Source organism: Cyphomyrmex costatus, unplaced genomic scaffold, assembly GCF_001594065.2.
Source record: "Cyphomyrmex costatus isolate MS0001 unplaced genomic scaffold, Ccosl1.0 scaffold14, whole genome shotgun sequence".
NCBI classification, from domain to species: Eukaryota; Metazoa; Arthropoda; class Insecta; order Hymenoptera; family Formicidae; genus Cyphomyrmex; species Cyphomyrmex costatus.
In genome coordinates this window covers 841,437-856,664 of record NW_017275390.1, presented here as the reverse complement: position 1 = coordinate 856,664, position 15,228 = coordinate 841,437, and the positions used below count along the sequence as shown (strand labels likewise).

Genomic DNA, 15,228 nt, shown 5'->3' with positions numbered 1-15,228 from the left:
ATTAAAAAAAAATGTTTTGGATTAGCATCTGATCATAGTCGTTTTAAAAAATTTAAAGATATGGAATTTTTATACTGAAGAAGCATCCTTTTTTAATGTAAAAATGTCTACAAGAAAAACCGGCCATTTTATACTTAATGAGAAAGTTAATTAAAATTTTTTCCATTGTATTGTTTAGTAATTAATTTAATCGAATAACTGTTTAAATTATCCGGTTATTACATGAATAACAGTAATTGTTATAAATCGTTCAGTAAAGAGAGAGAGATAGTCGCTTACAATTAGTCCATTACAATTAATTCAGTCGACTATAACAATTAATGTGTCCCGAGCGTTAATTATTGAATATTGAGAAAATAACACGATTCAATCCATCGAACGCGACATGTTTTATCGTTACTTTTTAAAGGAGATATACGTAGATATGGTCGTAGTGCAAGCGAAGTATGGTTAATAATCCGCTAGAAGTACGCCTATACCTGCAGGGTAAATGGAAGATCAGCCGGAGCGCAAACAGTAGCTCGAGTGGCTATATCCGCGCTCGAGGGCCAGAATGTCACTCGAAGCGATGATATTCCGTGTGTGCGTGAGCGCGAAAAAGGGTAAAAAAAAACAAAAGAAGTGATCACCGCAACCATGCGTTCGCGTATTCGTTTCGAGACACGTAAAGATCGACTCTACTATAGTGCTAAAAATAAAAATCCTAGAATAGCTTAATTTCTTCAATGATATTGTTTTTATTTCAAGAAGACCCGGAAAAGGGTTCTTTTCACATATTTGTCTCATTTTACGAAAGTTTAATTAGTTATTTGTTGTGCCGTTCTGGCAAATGGCAAACTGAATCTTTGATCTTTACGTTTGATTACGTTTTATATATACTAAGTTATATTTGAAGAGAAAGCAATTACCCGAAAATCACAGCGACTTCGTCGTACCTTTCATGTTAATTTAGCATTTACCAGAGATTATTTAAATACATTGCTTATATGTATGTTTTACTTTAGTTCGCTTTAGAATATCAATGGAATTGTTTCAGTAGTTCATACAGCTATTATGATATTCCCAAGCTACATCACTATCGGCATTACTGTTCATAGACCAGTTCATTAGAATTCATGTATGTGCAATGTGCTTTTGTAATAGATGTAAACATATGCGTTGCGTAAATATTTATATATGTTGATTTACTGGCTGCTCATGCGAGCCAAGGAATTTAGCCATTTAATTTCAGATTCATAAAATTTGTAAGAGACATATCTATAAAATCATATAAGAAAATTATATTTTCTATTTTTTATCTATAATATAACGAAGAAGGATTATTCTCTAGACTGTTCTTACTATAATATAAGATTTTTTAATGGATTTTTAATCCTGTTATTATTTGTATATTTATCAATTTTTATCTATTTTTAATGTTATATTTTAACTGTTTTTACTATTATATTATTTTTATTTGAAATAATTTTGTCAGTTCTGTTCTTATAAATATTATAATAAATCACGCATCTAATAATGTAATAAATAATTTTTTTTGTTTTCGATAATAGAATAATTATTCATACAGTGCGTATCTACAATTAGACACGGAAAGTAAATAATATTTGTCAAGCTTTTTTTTTTTAAAATATATCTTCTGGTCTTTTTTTTAAATCAAATTTGTATAGCAACGATTGAGCCTAATATTGAAAAAAAAAGAAAATAAGAGATCCTTAATACAAATTGAAAAGTGCATCTTCAGTATTCATTGATATAATTTTGAATAGTATACATTTTGTCCATCTTCCTTTCACATTCGTTTATGCACGATATCATGCGGTTGGAGAGCAAAGCAAAGACGCGTATGGAAGCATCGAGCCGGCTTCGAGTGGTGATGACGGGCGGCCAATATTGTCAAGGCAAGAGGGCAAACAGCGTTGGAGTGTTTGCTCCTGGAAAACCGTTAACGCTTCAGAGCAGGGTTTTAACTACGCTCGATCGACCCACGAATACACGCGTAATTTATGCGACATGACGAACTGTTGGCACACAATCGGCTGGAATAAATTCTTTGTAAAGTTTGAAAAATTGTATTGTGAGTGCAATATGGCTTTGCTACGAGAGGGGATCATGCGTGTACTTTTTTTTTTATCATTTTTGTTTATTTTTTTTCGAAGCTCTCTCGAGAAAAGAGGAATCACTTGACATCGCAATAACTGTCCGGTGGATTTGTGCAACGAAATAAACAATTACGTTTTAAATTTTCGAAAATATTAGAGTCAAGTTTTCACGCGAAATATATTCATATACGATAAAAAAAGACATTTGCGAATAAATAAAAGCAATTAAAATTTAAGCTTTCATATTTTATTAAACAAATTGTATATAAATGTTTTATGCAGAGTCTAATTTTTGTTACTTTTAATTTATACAATTATACAATATTTTGACATTTTAAAATTACTTTTTTTGCAATGGTACAACTAGCTATTTATCACAATACAAGGTAAAACGGTTTTTAAAACTTCCACTTCAAACTTCCCATTTAAAACTTTTGAATTAAATGGAAAATAGAATGGTATTTGCCATTTTGTATAAAAGTCATTAATAATAAAACTTATATTTTTCAAAAAATCCAATTTTTAATGTGATTTAAAAAGTATTAACTGCTCGATTACAAACAACGATAATTTTATACGACTAACGATATTTGGTAACGGTAATTAATTCTTTTTTACGACGATCGGTAGTTTATTGAAACTTTTGATGATGCGTCTAGTACGTGAGATCATTATTAAGTGGTACAATTAACCATTAGAACAACGTACATGTACGTACCTAATGAAATTAGGAGTGCATTCAGGTTTATGCTGGCTTTCAAGACCGAGCTTTAACCGTCTCGAGTAGCAATATTGGTTTTTCGTGTACAGTGCTACGCTACGTAATGTGCTGTGGACACCCACAGTCTCGGTAGCATGTCGTTTTTATGGATATAGCTTGTATTTCTTGCGGTGGATGCATAGGCACATAATATAGTGACTTTCAAAAATGCATAAACTAGATCCATCTAAAACGCTTGAGTGCTTTCATCAAGTTTGATGAATTTTTTTTGATGAATAAAATGTATATGGCACAAGAAAGGCGATCTATTTAGAACTTAATTAGAAAGAAACAATAAGAATCTTATATATTGCGGATCGTGAAAATATATCGTATAAACACAATCAATAAAGCATACAAGCTCATAACGGTCGAAGCTGAATCTTTAATGCTTACCTATAATAATTCCATAGGAATTTGTGTTATAATATGTACATATTATATATGTATACGTACACATATATGTATATATATTTGTATAAGTTATTTGGACTGCGCGCCAAATTAATTTTTACGGACTTAGGTAAACTCTACTGTAGCAATATTACGATTAAATTTTGATGCTCAATTGGTATTTATTAAAGAGATCTTGATATGCTGGATATTTGTAAATAAATGTTTATTGTGAAAAATATTACCTTTTCCGGAAAGGCCGGAAGTCAAATCCCGTTAATTAGAAAGCCCTGTTGAAATATTTAAAAAATAAAAAAAATATGACTATAAGAGAAATGTATGCGAAGGTCATCATTTCGCATTTAAAATTATTTTATTTTTCAATTTATTATTTTAGTACAACACAAAATTTGATGAATAATATACAGGGTGTTCAGAATTTAAGCATCAAAACTTCGGAAGTATGTAAGGGATTCATAAATTAAGAATAAAAATCCTGTAGAAACATACTCGTTTTTGCTTCCTTTTGAAGAAAATCGCAAAAAAGACAAAACGTAGTTGTTTCATTCTTGGACGTGAAGAAGTAGCGCCTTGGCCACTCCGATCACCTCATCACGTAACTTCTTTGTGTGAAGGGTTCTAAAGTAGAAAGTTTATTTGTCGTCAATCAACTCAAGAGAATAATTGAGAAACCGAATCGAGGCTGCACTAAATATCACAAAGATCAATATTTGGCTGCTACCCGAGCTGTCACTGATGATATGCTTGCATTCCTGCAAGAGTTTTAAACGATATCTACATTAGTAGCAAGTGAATATAAGTACAACACACGAATAAGTAATAAAAAGGTACAAAAACGAAAACTACGTTTCTTTTGTGATTTTCTCCAAAACGAAAGAAAAAAACGAGTATATGTCTACAAGACTTGTTTCTTAATTTATCGATCCTCCACACGCTCCCGAAGTTTTAATATTTGAATTTTAGATACCTTGTACATATAGCTCAAATGTGTATCTGTACTTTAGAGTCCCCGATATCTTACCCACATTTATTTTTTTTTATGTCGATTTGCATTTTGATGGCTTCAGAGCTGAATTTACAAGTGATATATTCTTATGTTTTACCATGTATATTAGATTTAAATTTAGATTTTATTTCATTATTCTCACATGACATTTTGCAAATTACATTATGTTATTAAAGAAGATATATTCTCACATTACTTTTACATAACATTTCGCAAATTACATTACGTTGATTATTATTTAAAAAAAGTATAAGTATATTTATAATGTTCCAATTCGATATTGTAGTTTGTTTGACTGAAATGGCAACAATAGCTTTAGAAAGCTGACAAGTGTAATTTATTTCCGATATTCTAACATTTGCGTAAAGAGAAGTTATTCATCTAACAATAAGTATTCATGGAATATATATATAATACTTGCAATACTTTGTAACTTTGTATAACTCGAATGTTTTTAATCTTAAGGATACATAAATTGCTCTTTTACAGTAAGAAATGTTCGTTGAATATTCAAGAATCTGCAAGGAGAGAAACTTTTGTTGCATTTCTACGAACTCCTAAGAATTTCATGATTAGATAATATATGCATATATGTATGTATATAACGTGGAAATAGAGTGCGAGTCGCAAGTTGCAAGCTTGTTGCGTCAGCCAATCTCGAAGCTGTTAAAATTGATGCAAGAGGGATTGGCTGACGTAATAATTAAGCTTGCGATCTGCAACTTGCATTCTGTGTTTTATGTATAAGATCTGACTTTACTCACTGCAGAGAAACGATTTTATGGAAATTTAAAATATATAATCGACTTTGTTTCATTAAATTACAGAATCATTTGTTTTTAATTTTTTACAATCTATAGTATAGAAGCTTACAACAATATTGCTGCAACGTTGCAATGTAACTGCAATATTGCTGGAATGATCTGTGCGCTGAATGGAAAAGCATATTTTTAATCTTTATATTTTCTATTTCGATTTTGTTTATATTTTTTATAACTTTATTACTATCTCTATCACACTTTTATTTATTTTTAAATTTTAGTTATTTTACTTTGTAATTTTACTTTGTAATTTTAGAACAATTCTTACCTATAAGTGACGAAATTAAAATTACGAGAGGCGAGAATAACATGCTGTAAAATACAGCATCGTATAGCTAAAAATTAAATCAAGCAGTAAAGGCCTGTCATTAAAGCTTCCAGGAGCTTCTTTTTAATCGGCTATTTTATAGCATGATTAATTGCGCGGAATTGGATCCCTATGTCGCAGCTTTCATTGCGCCCAGTTTTATTCACGCCGTTGATTGCTTCGGTATAATCCTAGGCGTAAAACGACTGAAAATGCACGAGTTTTTTTATTATATTTCTTGACGCGAGGCGTGAGTGAGCGAGCGATCGATCGGTCTTGCCTCTTAAATTTATATTACGTGCCTAATTAGACTATTGTTTGGAGCTGAAAAACGACTGTTATTCGCAACTAATTCTCTTTAGTGAAATTTTATTGATTTATATAATCATTCAACATGTAAATGAGTTTAAAAAAATGATATTGAATTAAATGCAGTACACTTCGGAGATATTAACAAAAATTGTCATTTTTCGTTATTTTTAATATCTTGGAAACGACGCAAAATAAGAAAAAATTTGAAGAGAACTTTTTTATAGGAAATTAAATTTCCTATCAACTATAAAGTATAAAAATTTTGATATCATAAATAGCCATAATAAAAGAAGACAGAAGAAAATAAATAGCAAAAATTGACCAATATATAAACTCTTACATTTAGTTTTTTACAAAAATTATATGTTAAAAACTAAAATGTAAGAGTTTATATATATTAAACCTTAAGTACACACAATCATTTTTGTAGCAAATTTGTAAAGTGGATTGCATCATTAATGTTTTAATTGATTTTAATCATGTTTATTTTTTGATGCTGAAACTGTAAACTACATCAAAAAATTGTTTTGTACATTTTTTATTGATAATATTCAATGTATTTTTATAAAAATGCAACCTATTTTGTTAAAAAATGTACGTATAAAAATCATGTTTCTCAGAGGAACATTGTGCAATAGAAATCGCATCGACATAAATTTCTATTAGTTTAATGATATATTTTCTGTTATTAAGTATTTTTATTCTATAGAAACGTAAAGAAAAAAAGTGTATTAAATCAATAGCAATTTAAATAATACCGATTATTCATATAATCGAATTTGGTGTGATATATGCAAGTGTCTAAATTAATCTCCGATTTTTCTTATTTCTCTCTTTCTCTCTCTTTCTCTCTCTCTCTAAATTAGATTATGATTAATTTTCTGATGAATTTTTTTGGCCACTAATTTTTATTAGTGAAAATATTATAAATTTTCGAAGACGAAGTGGATATTTTAAAATTAAAAAAAATTACACCACTGAAATTCACAGTTTAGTTATTTATTTATTACTTGTATATTTTAAATTTTGCCAAGTATGTATTGCAAGCAGAAGCGTAAAATTCAATATGATGCACTTATTTATTTGTCAAATACTTAACAATCTTCAAAACGATCGGTGGAAGTCACTAATAGATTTTATCTTCTCTATCCGTTTGATACGTCCGAGTTGGTAATATATTATTTTCTTCTATCCTGTCGTTGACACACATGCAACTGGGATTTTCATAGGCTTCAGTTGCCATTTATGACGGAGAGCTTCCGGAAGTGGTGTTTCCTGAAGATCATTATCGTGCGAGAAACGGTCATCGTTTAATTCGCGTTGGCTCAACACGTGAATCTGTATAGAATAACGAAATATCCAATTACTATTGTTTGATTTATTATATTTAATGTTTAGGGGAATTATATACGTTCTGTATATACACTTTAATATTGGCCTTAAATTTTATTTTAATATAGAAATATTGAATATAAAGCGTTTTGTCAGAGTTGTAATTGAATATTTACATGTGCGGTACAGCAAGTCAATCTAATTTTTTCTTAAATGAGCCAACGTACCCCATCCTTCTTCATACGTGATTTTTATTTTTACTCTGATTTTTATTATTTTATCAAAACAAATTACCCTTGTTACTCAAAATAACGTGTATACTAATAAACACTTTTCTTTTAACTAACAACATATTACTTTGATTTGCTTCTTCAAGCCAAAGGACATACATAAATATAAAATTATAAAATGCTAAAAAATTTGCTTACTTCTTCTTGAATCCAATTTTTGTCTTTTTTTTTATATTGTAATACTTGTTTTATTTAAATAAAATTTAGAGGAAATAAGTATTTATGTTAGTTGTTAGCTAAAAGAATAATTTGCGGTAACTTTTTGTTTCTTTCGTTATTAATACATAAACGGAATGCAGTGCCAATTTGCTTCGTATGCCAACTAACCCCGGTCTCCCCTATGAATGATTGTCAGTTGTTATGCCATATTGTTCTGTAATTTAATGTACCATTGCTGTATAACAAGTCTCGGATGAGTAATTACACATGTAAATTAATACTATTAATTATAAGTTTGGCCGACAAGAGAATTCTTATTACGAATGAAAATAACATCAACACTGCATACGGATTAATTAATCTTCGCGGTTTCAGTTGCATTTTCTGTAAATACATATATATATAATTGTGAACACGTAGAGAGGACGTTGTCGTAGACGAATAATTTTCAAACACCACTATTAAATATCGTTACATCCTCGTTTAACATTTGCCCTTATCTCCGAAGGATACAAATAAAAACTACAGAAAATAATACGTGTTGTATTTTTATGTTTTTCCATTGTAATCTACAATCTATATGTATAAGGCTAGTAATAACGAAATTTATTTTGTGCAGCTGTTCTAGCGAACTGAAATAGAATTAAGATATATACTTTTACACACATATACAGCAATTCAAGGCTAATATTTCATAATATTATATAATCGAAGTGTGTCACATCTCGCGAATGCGTAAAGCGTAATTATAAATGAACGTTTATTGTAGCATGCGAATTTATTCGGTATCGTAATTAAAGCGGCACTCGGCGCGACTTACCATCACGGTGGATGACAATGTTTATGCGAATGACGATGGGATGTTCGGTCAATAAGCTGAGAGTTTACGCGGTCAGCGCTAATTAAAAATATGTACACTTGCACCAGTACTTGACAACTTCATGGACGCACCTACAGGCGGCGAGCAATCGACTACTTCGTACTGTAAATTATTGATTGTCACGCTATCTTACCATGTAGTGCAGCAATCTGCAGGAATTGAACTTGCTCAGGCAGGTTTTCGGCATGCAGCTCGACGCGGTCAGGTATCTCGGATAATGTCCATCGCCCAAATCCTTTATTTCGTATTGCGTTTCGCAGATGCATGACAAAGACTGTAAATAATTAATAAACGTTTACGTGTCAAGTGACTTTATATATATCATGTACGTTAATTAATATTACAGAAATTACACACAATGAGAAATCAAGTTAAATTAATTTGTCGAGTTAAATTATATTTTCTGTTGTGGTGCATTATAAGCATCGTGTTGAGTTGTTTACTCGCAAAACAGTGGAATGCCACACGAAAAAAAAAAACAAAATAACAGTCCTTCGTGATGAATTTAATTAATTAAATATATAAAGCGATGTTACAGTGTTTATATCGTTCGATCGATAGCTCTTGTAGCGAGCTTATTTTCAAATTTTCAATAAAATAACTTTCTGTACAAAGTGACTCTCTGTGTCAAACTGCTACAGCGGCTTAAGCACTTAGAAAATAATAAGTCAAAAATGTTTAATAAACATGTATACGATATTCCAAAACTGAAGTTATGAGGTATTGAAATAAGAAAACATGAGTCGTAGTAAATGTTCATTATTCTATTTAATGCTTTTCCAAAAAATACTAAAATATTTCTTCGTCGACTTCGACACATTTTTTAGCACGAATTAATAAATTAATTCGGAATTATTAAGAAATATTTGGAGTTTCGCGGATATCGATAGCATTAAATATCAGTTAATGCAATAGTATCTATAGATACTGTAACTAGGTACATGTATCTGCAGAGATATTTTTTTCCGCTACTTATATAGCTATACCTAGTTTTGTGTACCGGCATATATATTTAAGTACATTTTATATAATTTTGAATAATATTTTCCTGTACTAAGAAAAAGACTTTGTAATTGTCGCTATAAGTATAGTTTGTATTACGTTTTGAGAGAGCATCATATTTAGAAGATCAATCTCGAAATATTTGAGTTAATTTATTACATCAAATCATATCATTTCATAAAACGAGATGTATCTTCAATATTATATTTTTGCATTACAATTTTTTAAATTTAATTTATTGTGCTTTTGTGCGTACATGCGTGCATGTATGTGTATCAATTAAACGTCATGTTTGTCGTAGACAGTTGACAGTTGTTTTATCATTGCCCCTACACAATTGCAAAGGCATTTAGCGAAGCGAAACAAAATAAATAGATAACGTAACGAAAAAGAAAAACCATTTTACATATTTCACTCTTTATGAAATTTGGATTGCTGCGCATTTAATTAACAACACGTTACGCTGGAAAAATAAATGTAATTTTCTATTCAGTAAAGAAAAATAAAAAGTCATTTGCATTCGCAGCTGTCATTTCTGAATAATCTGGGTGACCTTTGTTATTAATATCAGCGACGCACGTGCGAAACCTCCTCGTTTCATTTAGAAAATAATCATGAAAATAATTACTATACACGTTTAATAATCTTCACTCATAAAAGCGTCGTTATGGATATATAATATTATGAAAGATACATTTATACTTCTATCTATCAGTTTGTATTAAAAATAATAAAGTATACATGATAATGAAATCGGCCAATGAAATATTTAAAAAAAATAGTTTTCAAGTATTTCACTTTCCTTTTCTATTGAACTTTTCTATTTAAACAAAGAAAAACAGCTTTGATTGAGTAAAGTATCACGATGGAAATAAGCACTCAACCTCTTCGTATAAAACGATCCTCGTACGCACAATGAATTTTTAATTTAAAAATAACAGTTATATAATAAAAGTTTTAAAACTAGTAAAAGTTTGATAAATAGAAATTTTTAATTTCAACTTGACTAAAATATATGATGACACATCGCACAGCATCATACATGTATAATAATGTTACTTCTCCGCAAAAAATCTACGAAAGAGAAACTCCTATAGGAAGTATGTAAACGTACTCTCGTTGCAAGACGTGGCTGTAACTCGACGCCGATATTCTCGACGTTGGTGATTCGTTTGAACTCGTCGAGTCCCTCGGGACGGAAGTTATGCTTGTTCCCATAGAGGAACGTATCTCGATTGCTCTCGGAGATATCCTCGCGACTGTTCAATAGGAACTCCGGCGCAATAACCTGCTGCTTCCACCGGCCGAGTGACAAGACTTCCTCTGTACTCTCCGCCATCAACCCGTAAATCATTACCTGGTTTGATCGCAGTCATTCAAATGTGTTATAATTGAAATAATTAATATGATGATTTGTTTACATTATCACGTGTGTAGTATTTTTCTGTCAAAAGTTTACATCTAATTTTAATTTTTAATAATAATTTATCAGTTTTCTTCCATACAAACAAATTTTAATAATGGAATTTTTGTAACAAGAGAGAAATTAATTTTTAAAAAATTTAGATATTATACACACAAAAAGACGAATGATTTTTTCTTAATTAGAATATCATAAGATTCATTAAAAACGATCAAAATAAAACAATAAAAAAATCTGATTGTTTTAATTTAAATGAAAACATGAATATATATAATATATACATTTTTTTAATTGTTTACACTCAAAGTTTAACTGTTGAAACATAATGACGAATATTAAAGACCTGCATTAAATAAAGGCTTCTTAAAATTTTGTCTAAAGAAAAGTCTACCAAAATTGACGAAATTTATCAAAATCTGTCATCCAAAATAATGATCATTATTTCTATAATACTTCAACAAAACGAAAAAATGGAATTTTTATTTAATTTTTCAGTATATTAAATTAATATTAAATAATGCATTAAATATTGTGTTTACATAAAATGCATATAGAATATAATAAATTATATAATGGCTACGTTTACACCGTGCATTTAAGCCGCGGCCTAAATAATAGATGTTCTTGTTTATCATATATGTAAGTTATTATAATATATAATATTATATTATAATATAGTATATGTAAGTTAAACAAAGACACCTATCGTATAGATCGCGGACTAAGCGCACAGTGTAAACGTAACTATATCGCAATACACGTCTAATGCTTACACAAAGAATAAGGAGTTTCATCCTTCTTAGGACACGTCTCGCACGAGCCATCACCGTATACTGAGAATTTGTCTCTAACATCCATTCCTTATATATGAAATTATGAAAATAATAGTGGCCCTATATTCCAACGATCCCATTACATTGTCGCCAAGATGCCATTAATGCCACTCGATATCCGTCCGAGGGGGATGCGTAGATTTCAGGCAGTCTTTGTTCGAGCTACGTAGTTTCTATTTAGTTTTTGTCTTTCTCGTCTATTCACATCTATAAATAACAGTACTTTTTCCTTCGAATGAGAGCTCGAACCTTTGGCTTCTACTACGGAGGCAGGGTTACGGCATATAAGGGTGTCTACCGATTTCATTCAAGCATTTGTTCCCACGCTGTTGGAAAATATTTCAACGTGACTGTAACGTTGCCATCTTATAAAACTTTAATTGCATGATATCTATCGTGCGATGCAAAGTGATGTGCAAAGTGATGGGTAAACGCTAAAATTACGTTATCTTTTTCTTCACATCTAATTAAGAAAAGGATAACGTGACTTTAGCGTTCACGTTCAAATTAAATCCACAATTAAATTAATTGAAGTGGAAGCTAAGTTAATACAAGAGTAATTAAAAAGTTAAAATTCACCATCAAATTCGGGACAAAATTTTATTCAGGACTATTCGTGTCGTTCGAAATCCTCAAAAATTGCTTAACTTAAAATGAGATGGATATATATATATATTTGGGCGTTGACAAAGAGAAGACAAAGATGCTGAATGCAAGAAGTATACAAGCAACGCGAATAGACCTATTACTGTGTGTCGTGTAACATAGAAAATATTGAAAAAAGTAAAATACACACAGAATATATATAGAAAAAAAAAAAAGAAATTAGTGATATGTAATTTCTGTATGTGTGTATTATTTGTTTAAATGTTTCCTTCAAAGGCTACTCCTTCAAATGTTTTCTACGTTATGTGCAAAATTATAAATAGAATTATGTTTTGAATTTGGTTAGGAATTATTTAAACCATAGATATGTCTAAATGGGTTTAAAGATTAGACAAACGCGACCAAAATCTGTGAAAAATTGTATACGGCATTGTATACTCAATTGTTATCGAACAGGTGTGCCAGACCTGGACTGATGCACGAGGATTGCGAAGTCTGCTCTTAACGAGCGCGTCACGAATTTTAACAACGATATTTGCTCTTTCTAGGGTGACATTAGCATGAGTTAACCGTTATCAAGTGATACGTGAAAATGTCATTACTATAATATCCACATGCGGTAATATACACATGAACAGATAATGAAAATACACCTCTTCTCATTAGAGTTCCCGAGATTCGCGCACGATGAAATTACGCAATTATACGTTTACGTTTTGGAGTCGTGCAAGCCGAATTACGATCTGCATCAGATTATGCAACTTGCAGGCAGGAGTGCTTTCCAATGCTCTCCATTAACGCTTCTCGTTGCGCAAGATTATATGCAAAAGACTCGAATTGCAAAAGACTCGAAGAGATTTATAGTAGAACATCGTTGCTGCTACTAACTAACAATAGCACACGCGCCAGACGAGAATTAGATATCGTAATAATTCAAGCTATACGAAATGATTGATTTAAATTGATCGCGGCTACAATGTGTTGAAGACAAGAAGCATTCTTTAGAAAATATCATCGCAAATATGAATATCAGATTCACCGTGCAATTTCGTATCTTATTATATATATACATACGTACCTATATAATTATATAATAATTCTTTGATAACAAAAACTCCCGTACAATTCAAAATCAACTTGGAAAGAAAAAGGGCACTAGGAGTTAAGCGCAGATAACTTTACGCAAACGCTGATATTTATCAAGCAAAACTTATTTATTACAAAAATTATTCTTACATGTTTCGGCTCATTTTTGAGCCTTCTTCAGAGACAATGAAAAATTGCATAAATAAAATATAATTTAAAATTGACAAAGGATTAAAAGATGTTTAAACACCGCGAGCTCCCCCACAAAACCGAGAAATAAAATCAGATGACAATTTCATCTTAAAGAACACAATAATAAGAACAATAAAGGCAGAAAGGAAAAAATTAATAAATAGAATGCTGAAATTCAAGGAAATAATTTCCCAGAATTTCTTAGAAAACTAATAATTTCGAAATGGAATTTATCATAATTACGATTATTTTACCGGGAGTGGGGAGGTTTTCCCCTTTTTCTGTCCAAGTTGTACCTATATATTTCATGAGTCACCCCCGACATTTGACATGATTAAAGATGATCGGATTATATTAACTATATGTATATTGTCATATTTTAATGTCTCTGCGGGATATGTATGTACACATTAAGTTGTTGAAAGCAATATAATTTATCATGGAATTTTTATACAAACAGTCTAAAACAATTTTGAATTTGAATTAATTAAATACCTTAAAAAAAGAAAACACGTATATCTTCTTTTTTGTACATTTTAGTGCGTCATTTTGCGCCGACGCTTTTGATTTCCATATTTTAATTCTGTTTTGTATCCTTTCGCTTGCCATTTTGTCCATTCCACGCGACAAATATAAATGATAAACGATGTACAGATGATTTTCATGGCTAACAATTATTTTCTGCACTAGATACGAGAGCAGGATCGATCGTGGGCAGTCGCCTCCCCTCGAACACGCAGTTCGCGGCTTTTGCATTGATGTGAATGCACAGGATCGTCCGATTAAGTTAACCATGCTGCAATGATGAATCATCGAGAGACGAGAATATCACAATCTCTTTCTTAAAATTGCTACATATGACGTTACTGGTTTTAACAGAATTTAGTAATTTTTATTCTCTTAATATATACACAATAGTACCCAAACATTACAAATGTCTGAATTATTTTAATACATGTTGATTATATACTTTTCGTTAATTTATTGATGAAATTGCAGAATAAAAAAGGATTATTATTAAACGATTTCGACAAATTTAAGCTTTAAATGTAAGATTGAGTATATCTGTCAATTTCTTGCTTAATCAGATTTTTTTTAATTCAAAATTATACGAATTGTATTTGAGATTCATCCATGATTTAAAATTTATGTAAAATTTATAAGTATTCTGAGAGAGAAAGAGAATTAATGTTGTTTCATTATATATTTCAAGTAGAATCATGTACAAATAGTATTAAAAATATTTTTATTATTACTAAAGAATATTCTTGATGAATCCAATTAATTTTTTACCAAAACTGTATATTATTTTGTATATTAAAGTAAAGTTAAATACTATTCGAAAGTGAACGTACTATTGAAAAGCAATGATGATCCTTTTGGGTCTAAATTTTTAGTTGATCTTGATGTGACCTATATGAAAGAAATACATTGAAGAATTTCATTTCAGTATTATTAAAAATCTTGTCCTTGAAGTAAAAAGTAAAGACCAGTAGATCCCAGCTGCTTCGACGACGCCTGATCATCTCGCTTTTAAGTGATATTACTTTAAGTGAACCTGTATATATCTTGCGCTTATATCTTCTGATATTAATCTTCTTTTTAATAGTTCAAATGGCAAAGCCATTTTAATGCAACGTCAAAGATTGATGCATATTATCGAAAAATACTTATACTTTATTTAACAAAAATTGTTAATGATCAGA

The 15,228-nt window shown here is 30.4% G+C and overlaps 1 protein-coding gene across 1 annotated transcript; it reads right to left on the bottom strand.

Annotated features, from left to right (window-relative positions):
- Positions 1-6,907: 6,907 nt before the first annotated feature.
- Positions 6,908-11,659, bottom strand: LOC108783024 (prothoracicotropic hormone). Its single transcript, XM_018551446.1, has 4 exons — positions 11,579-11,659; positions 10,497-10,739; positions 8,514-8,654; positions 6,908-7,057 (listed from the first exon to the last, which is right to left on the bottom strand). Exons 1-4 carry the CDS (start codon positions 11,657-11,659, stop codon positions 6,908-6,910), a joined length of 615 nt encoding a protein of 204 aa, XP_018406948.1.
- Between the last annotated feature and the right edge of the window lie 3,569 nt (positions 11,660-15,228).

Coding starts and splice junctions, on each gene's coding strand:
- LOC108783024 (XM_018551446.1), bottom strand. CDS start 11,659: ATGTTAGAGACAAATTCTCAGTATACGGTGATGGCTCGTGCGAGACGT. Junction 10,740..11,578: donor TGAAACTCCTTATTCTTTGT/GTAAGCATTAGA, acceptor CGATCAAACCAG/GTAATGATTTACGGGTTGAT. Junction 8,655..10,496: donor AGCCACGTCTTGCAACGAGA/GTACGTTTACAT, acceptor AATTATTTACAG/TCTTTGTCATGCATCTGCGA.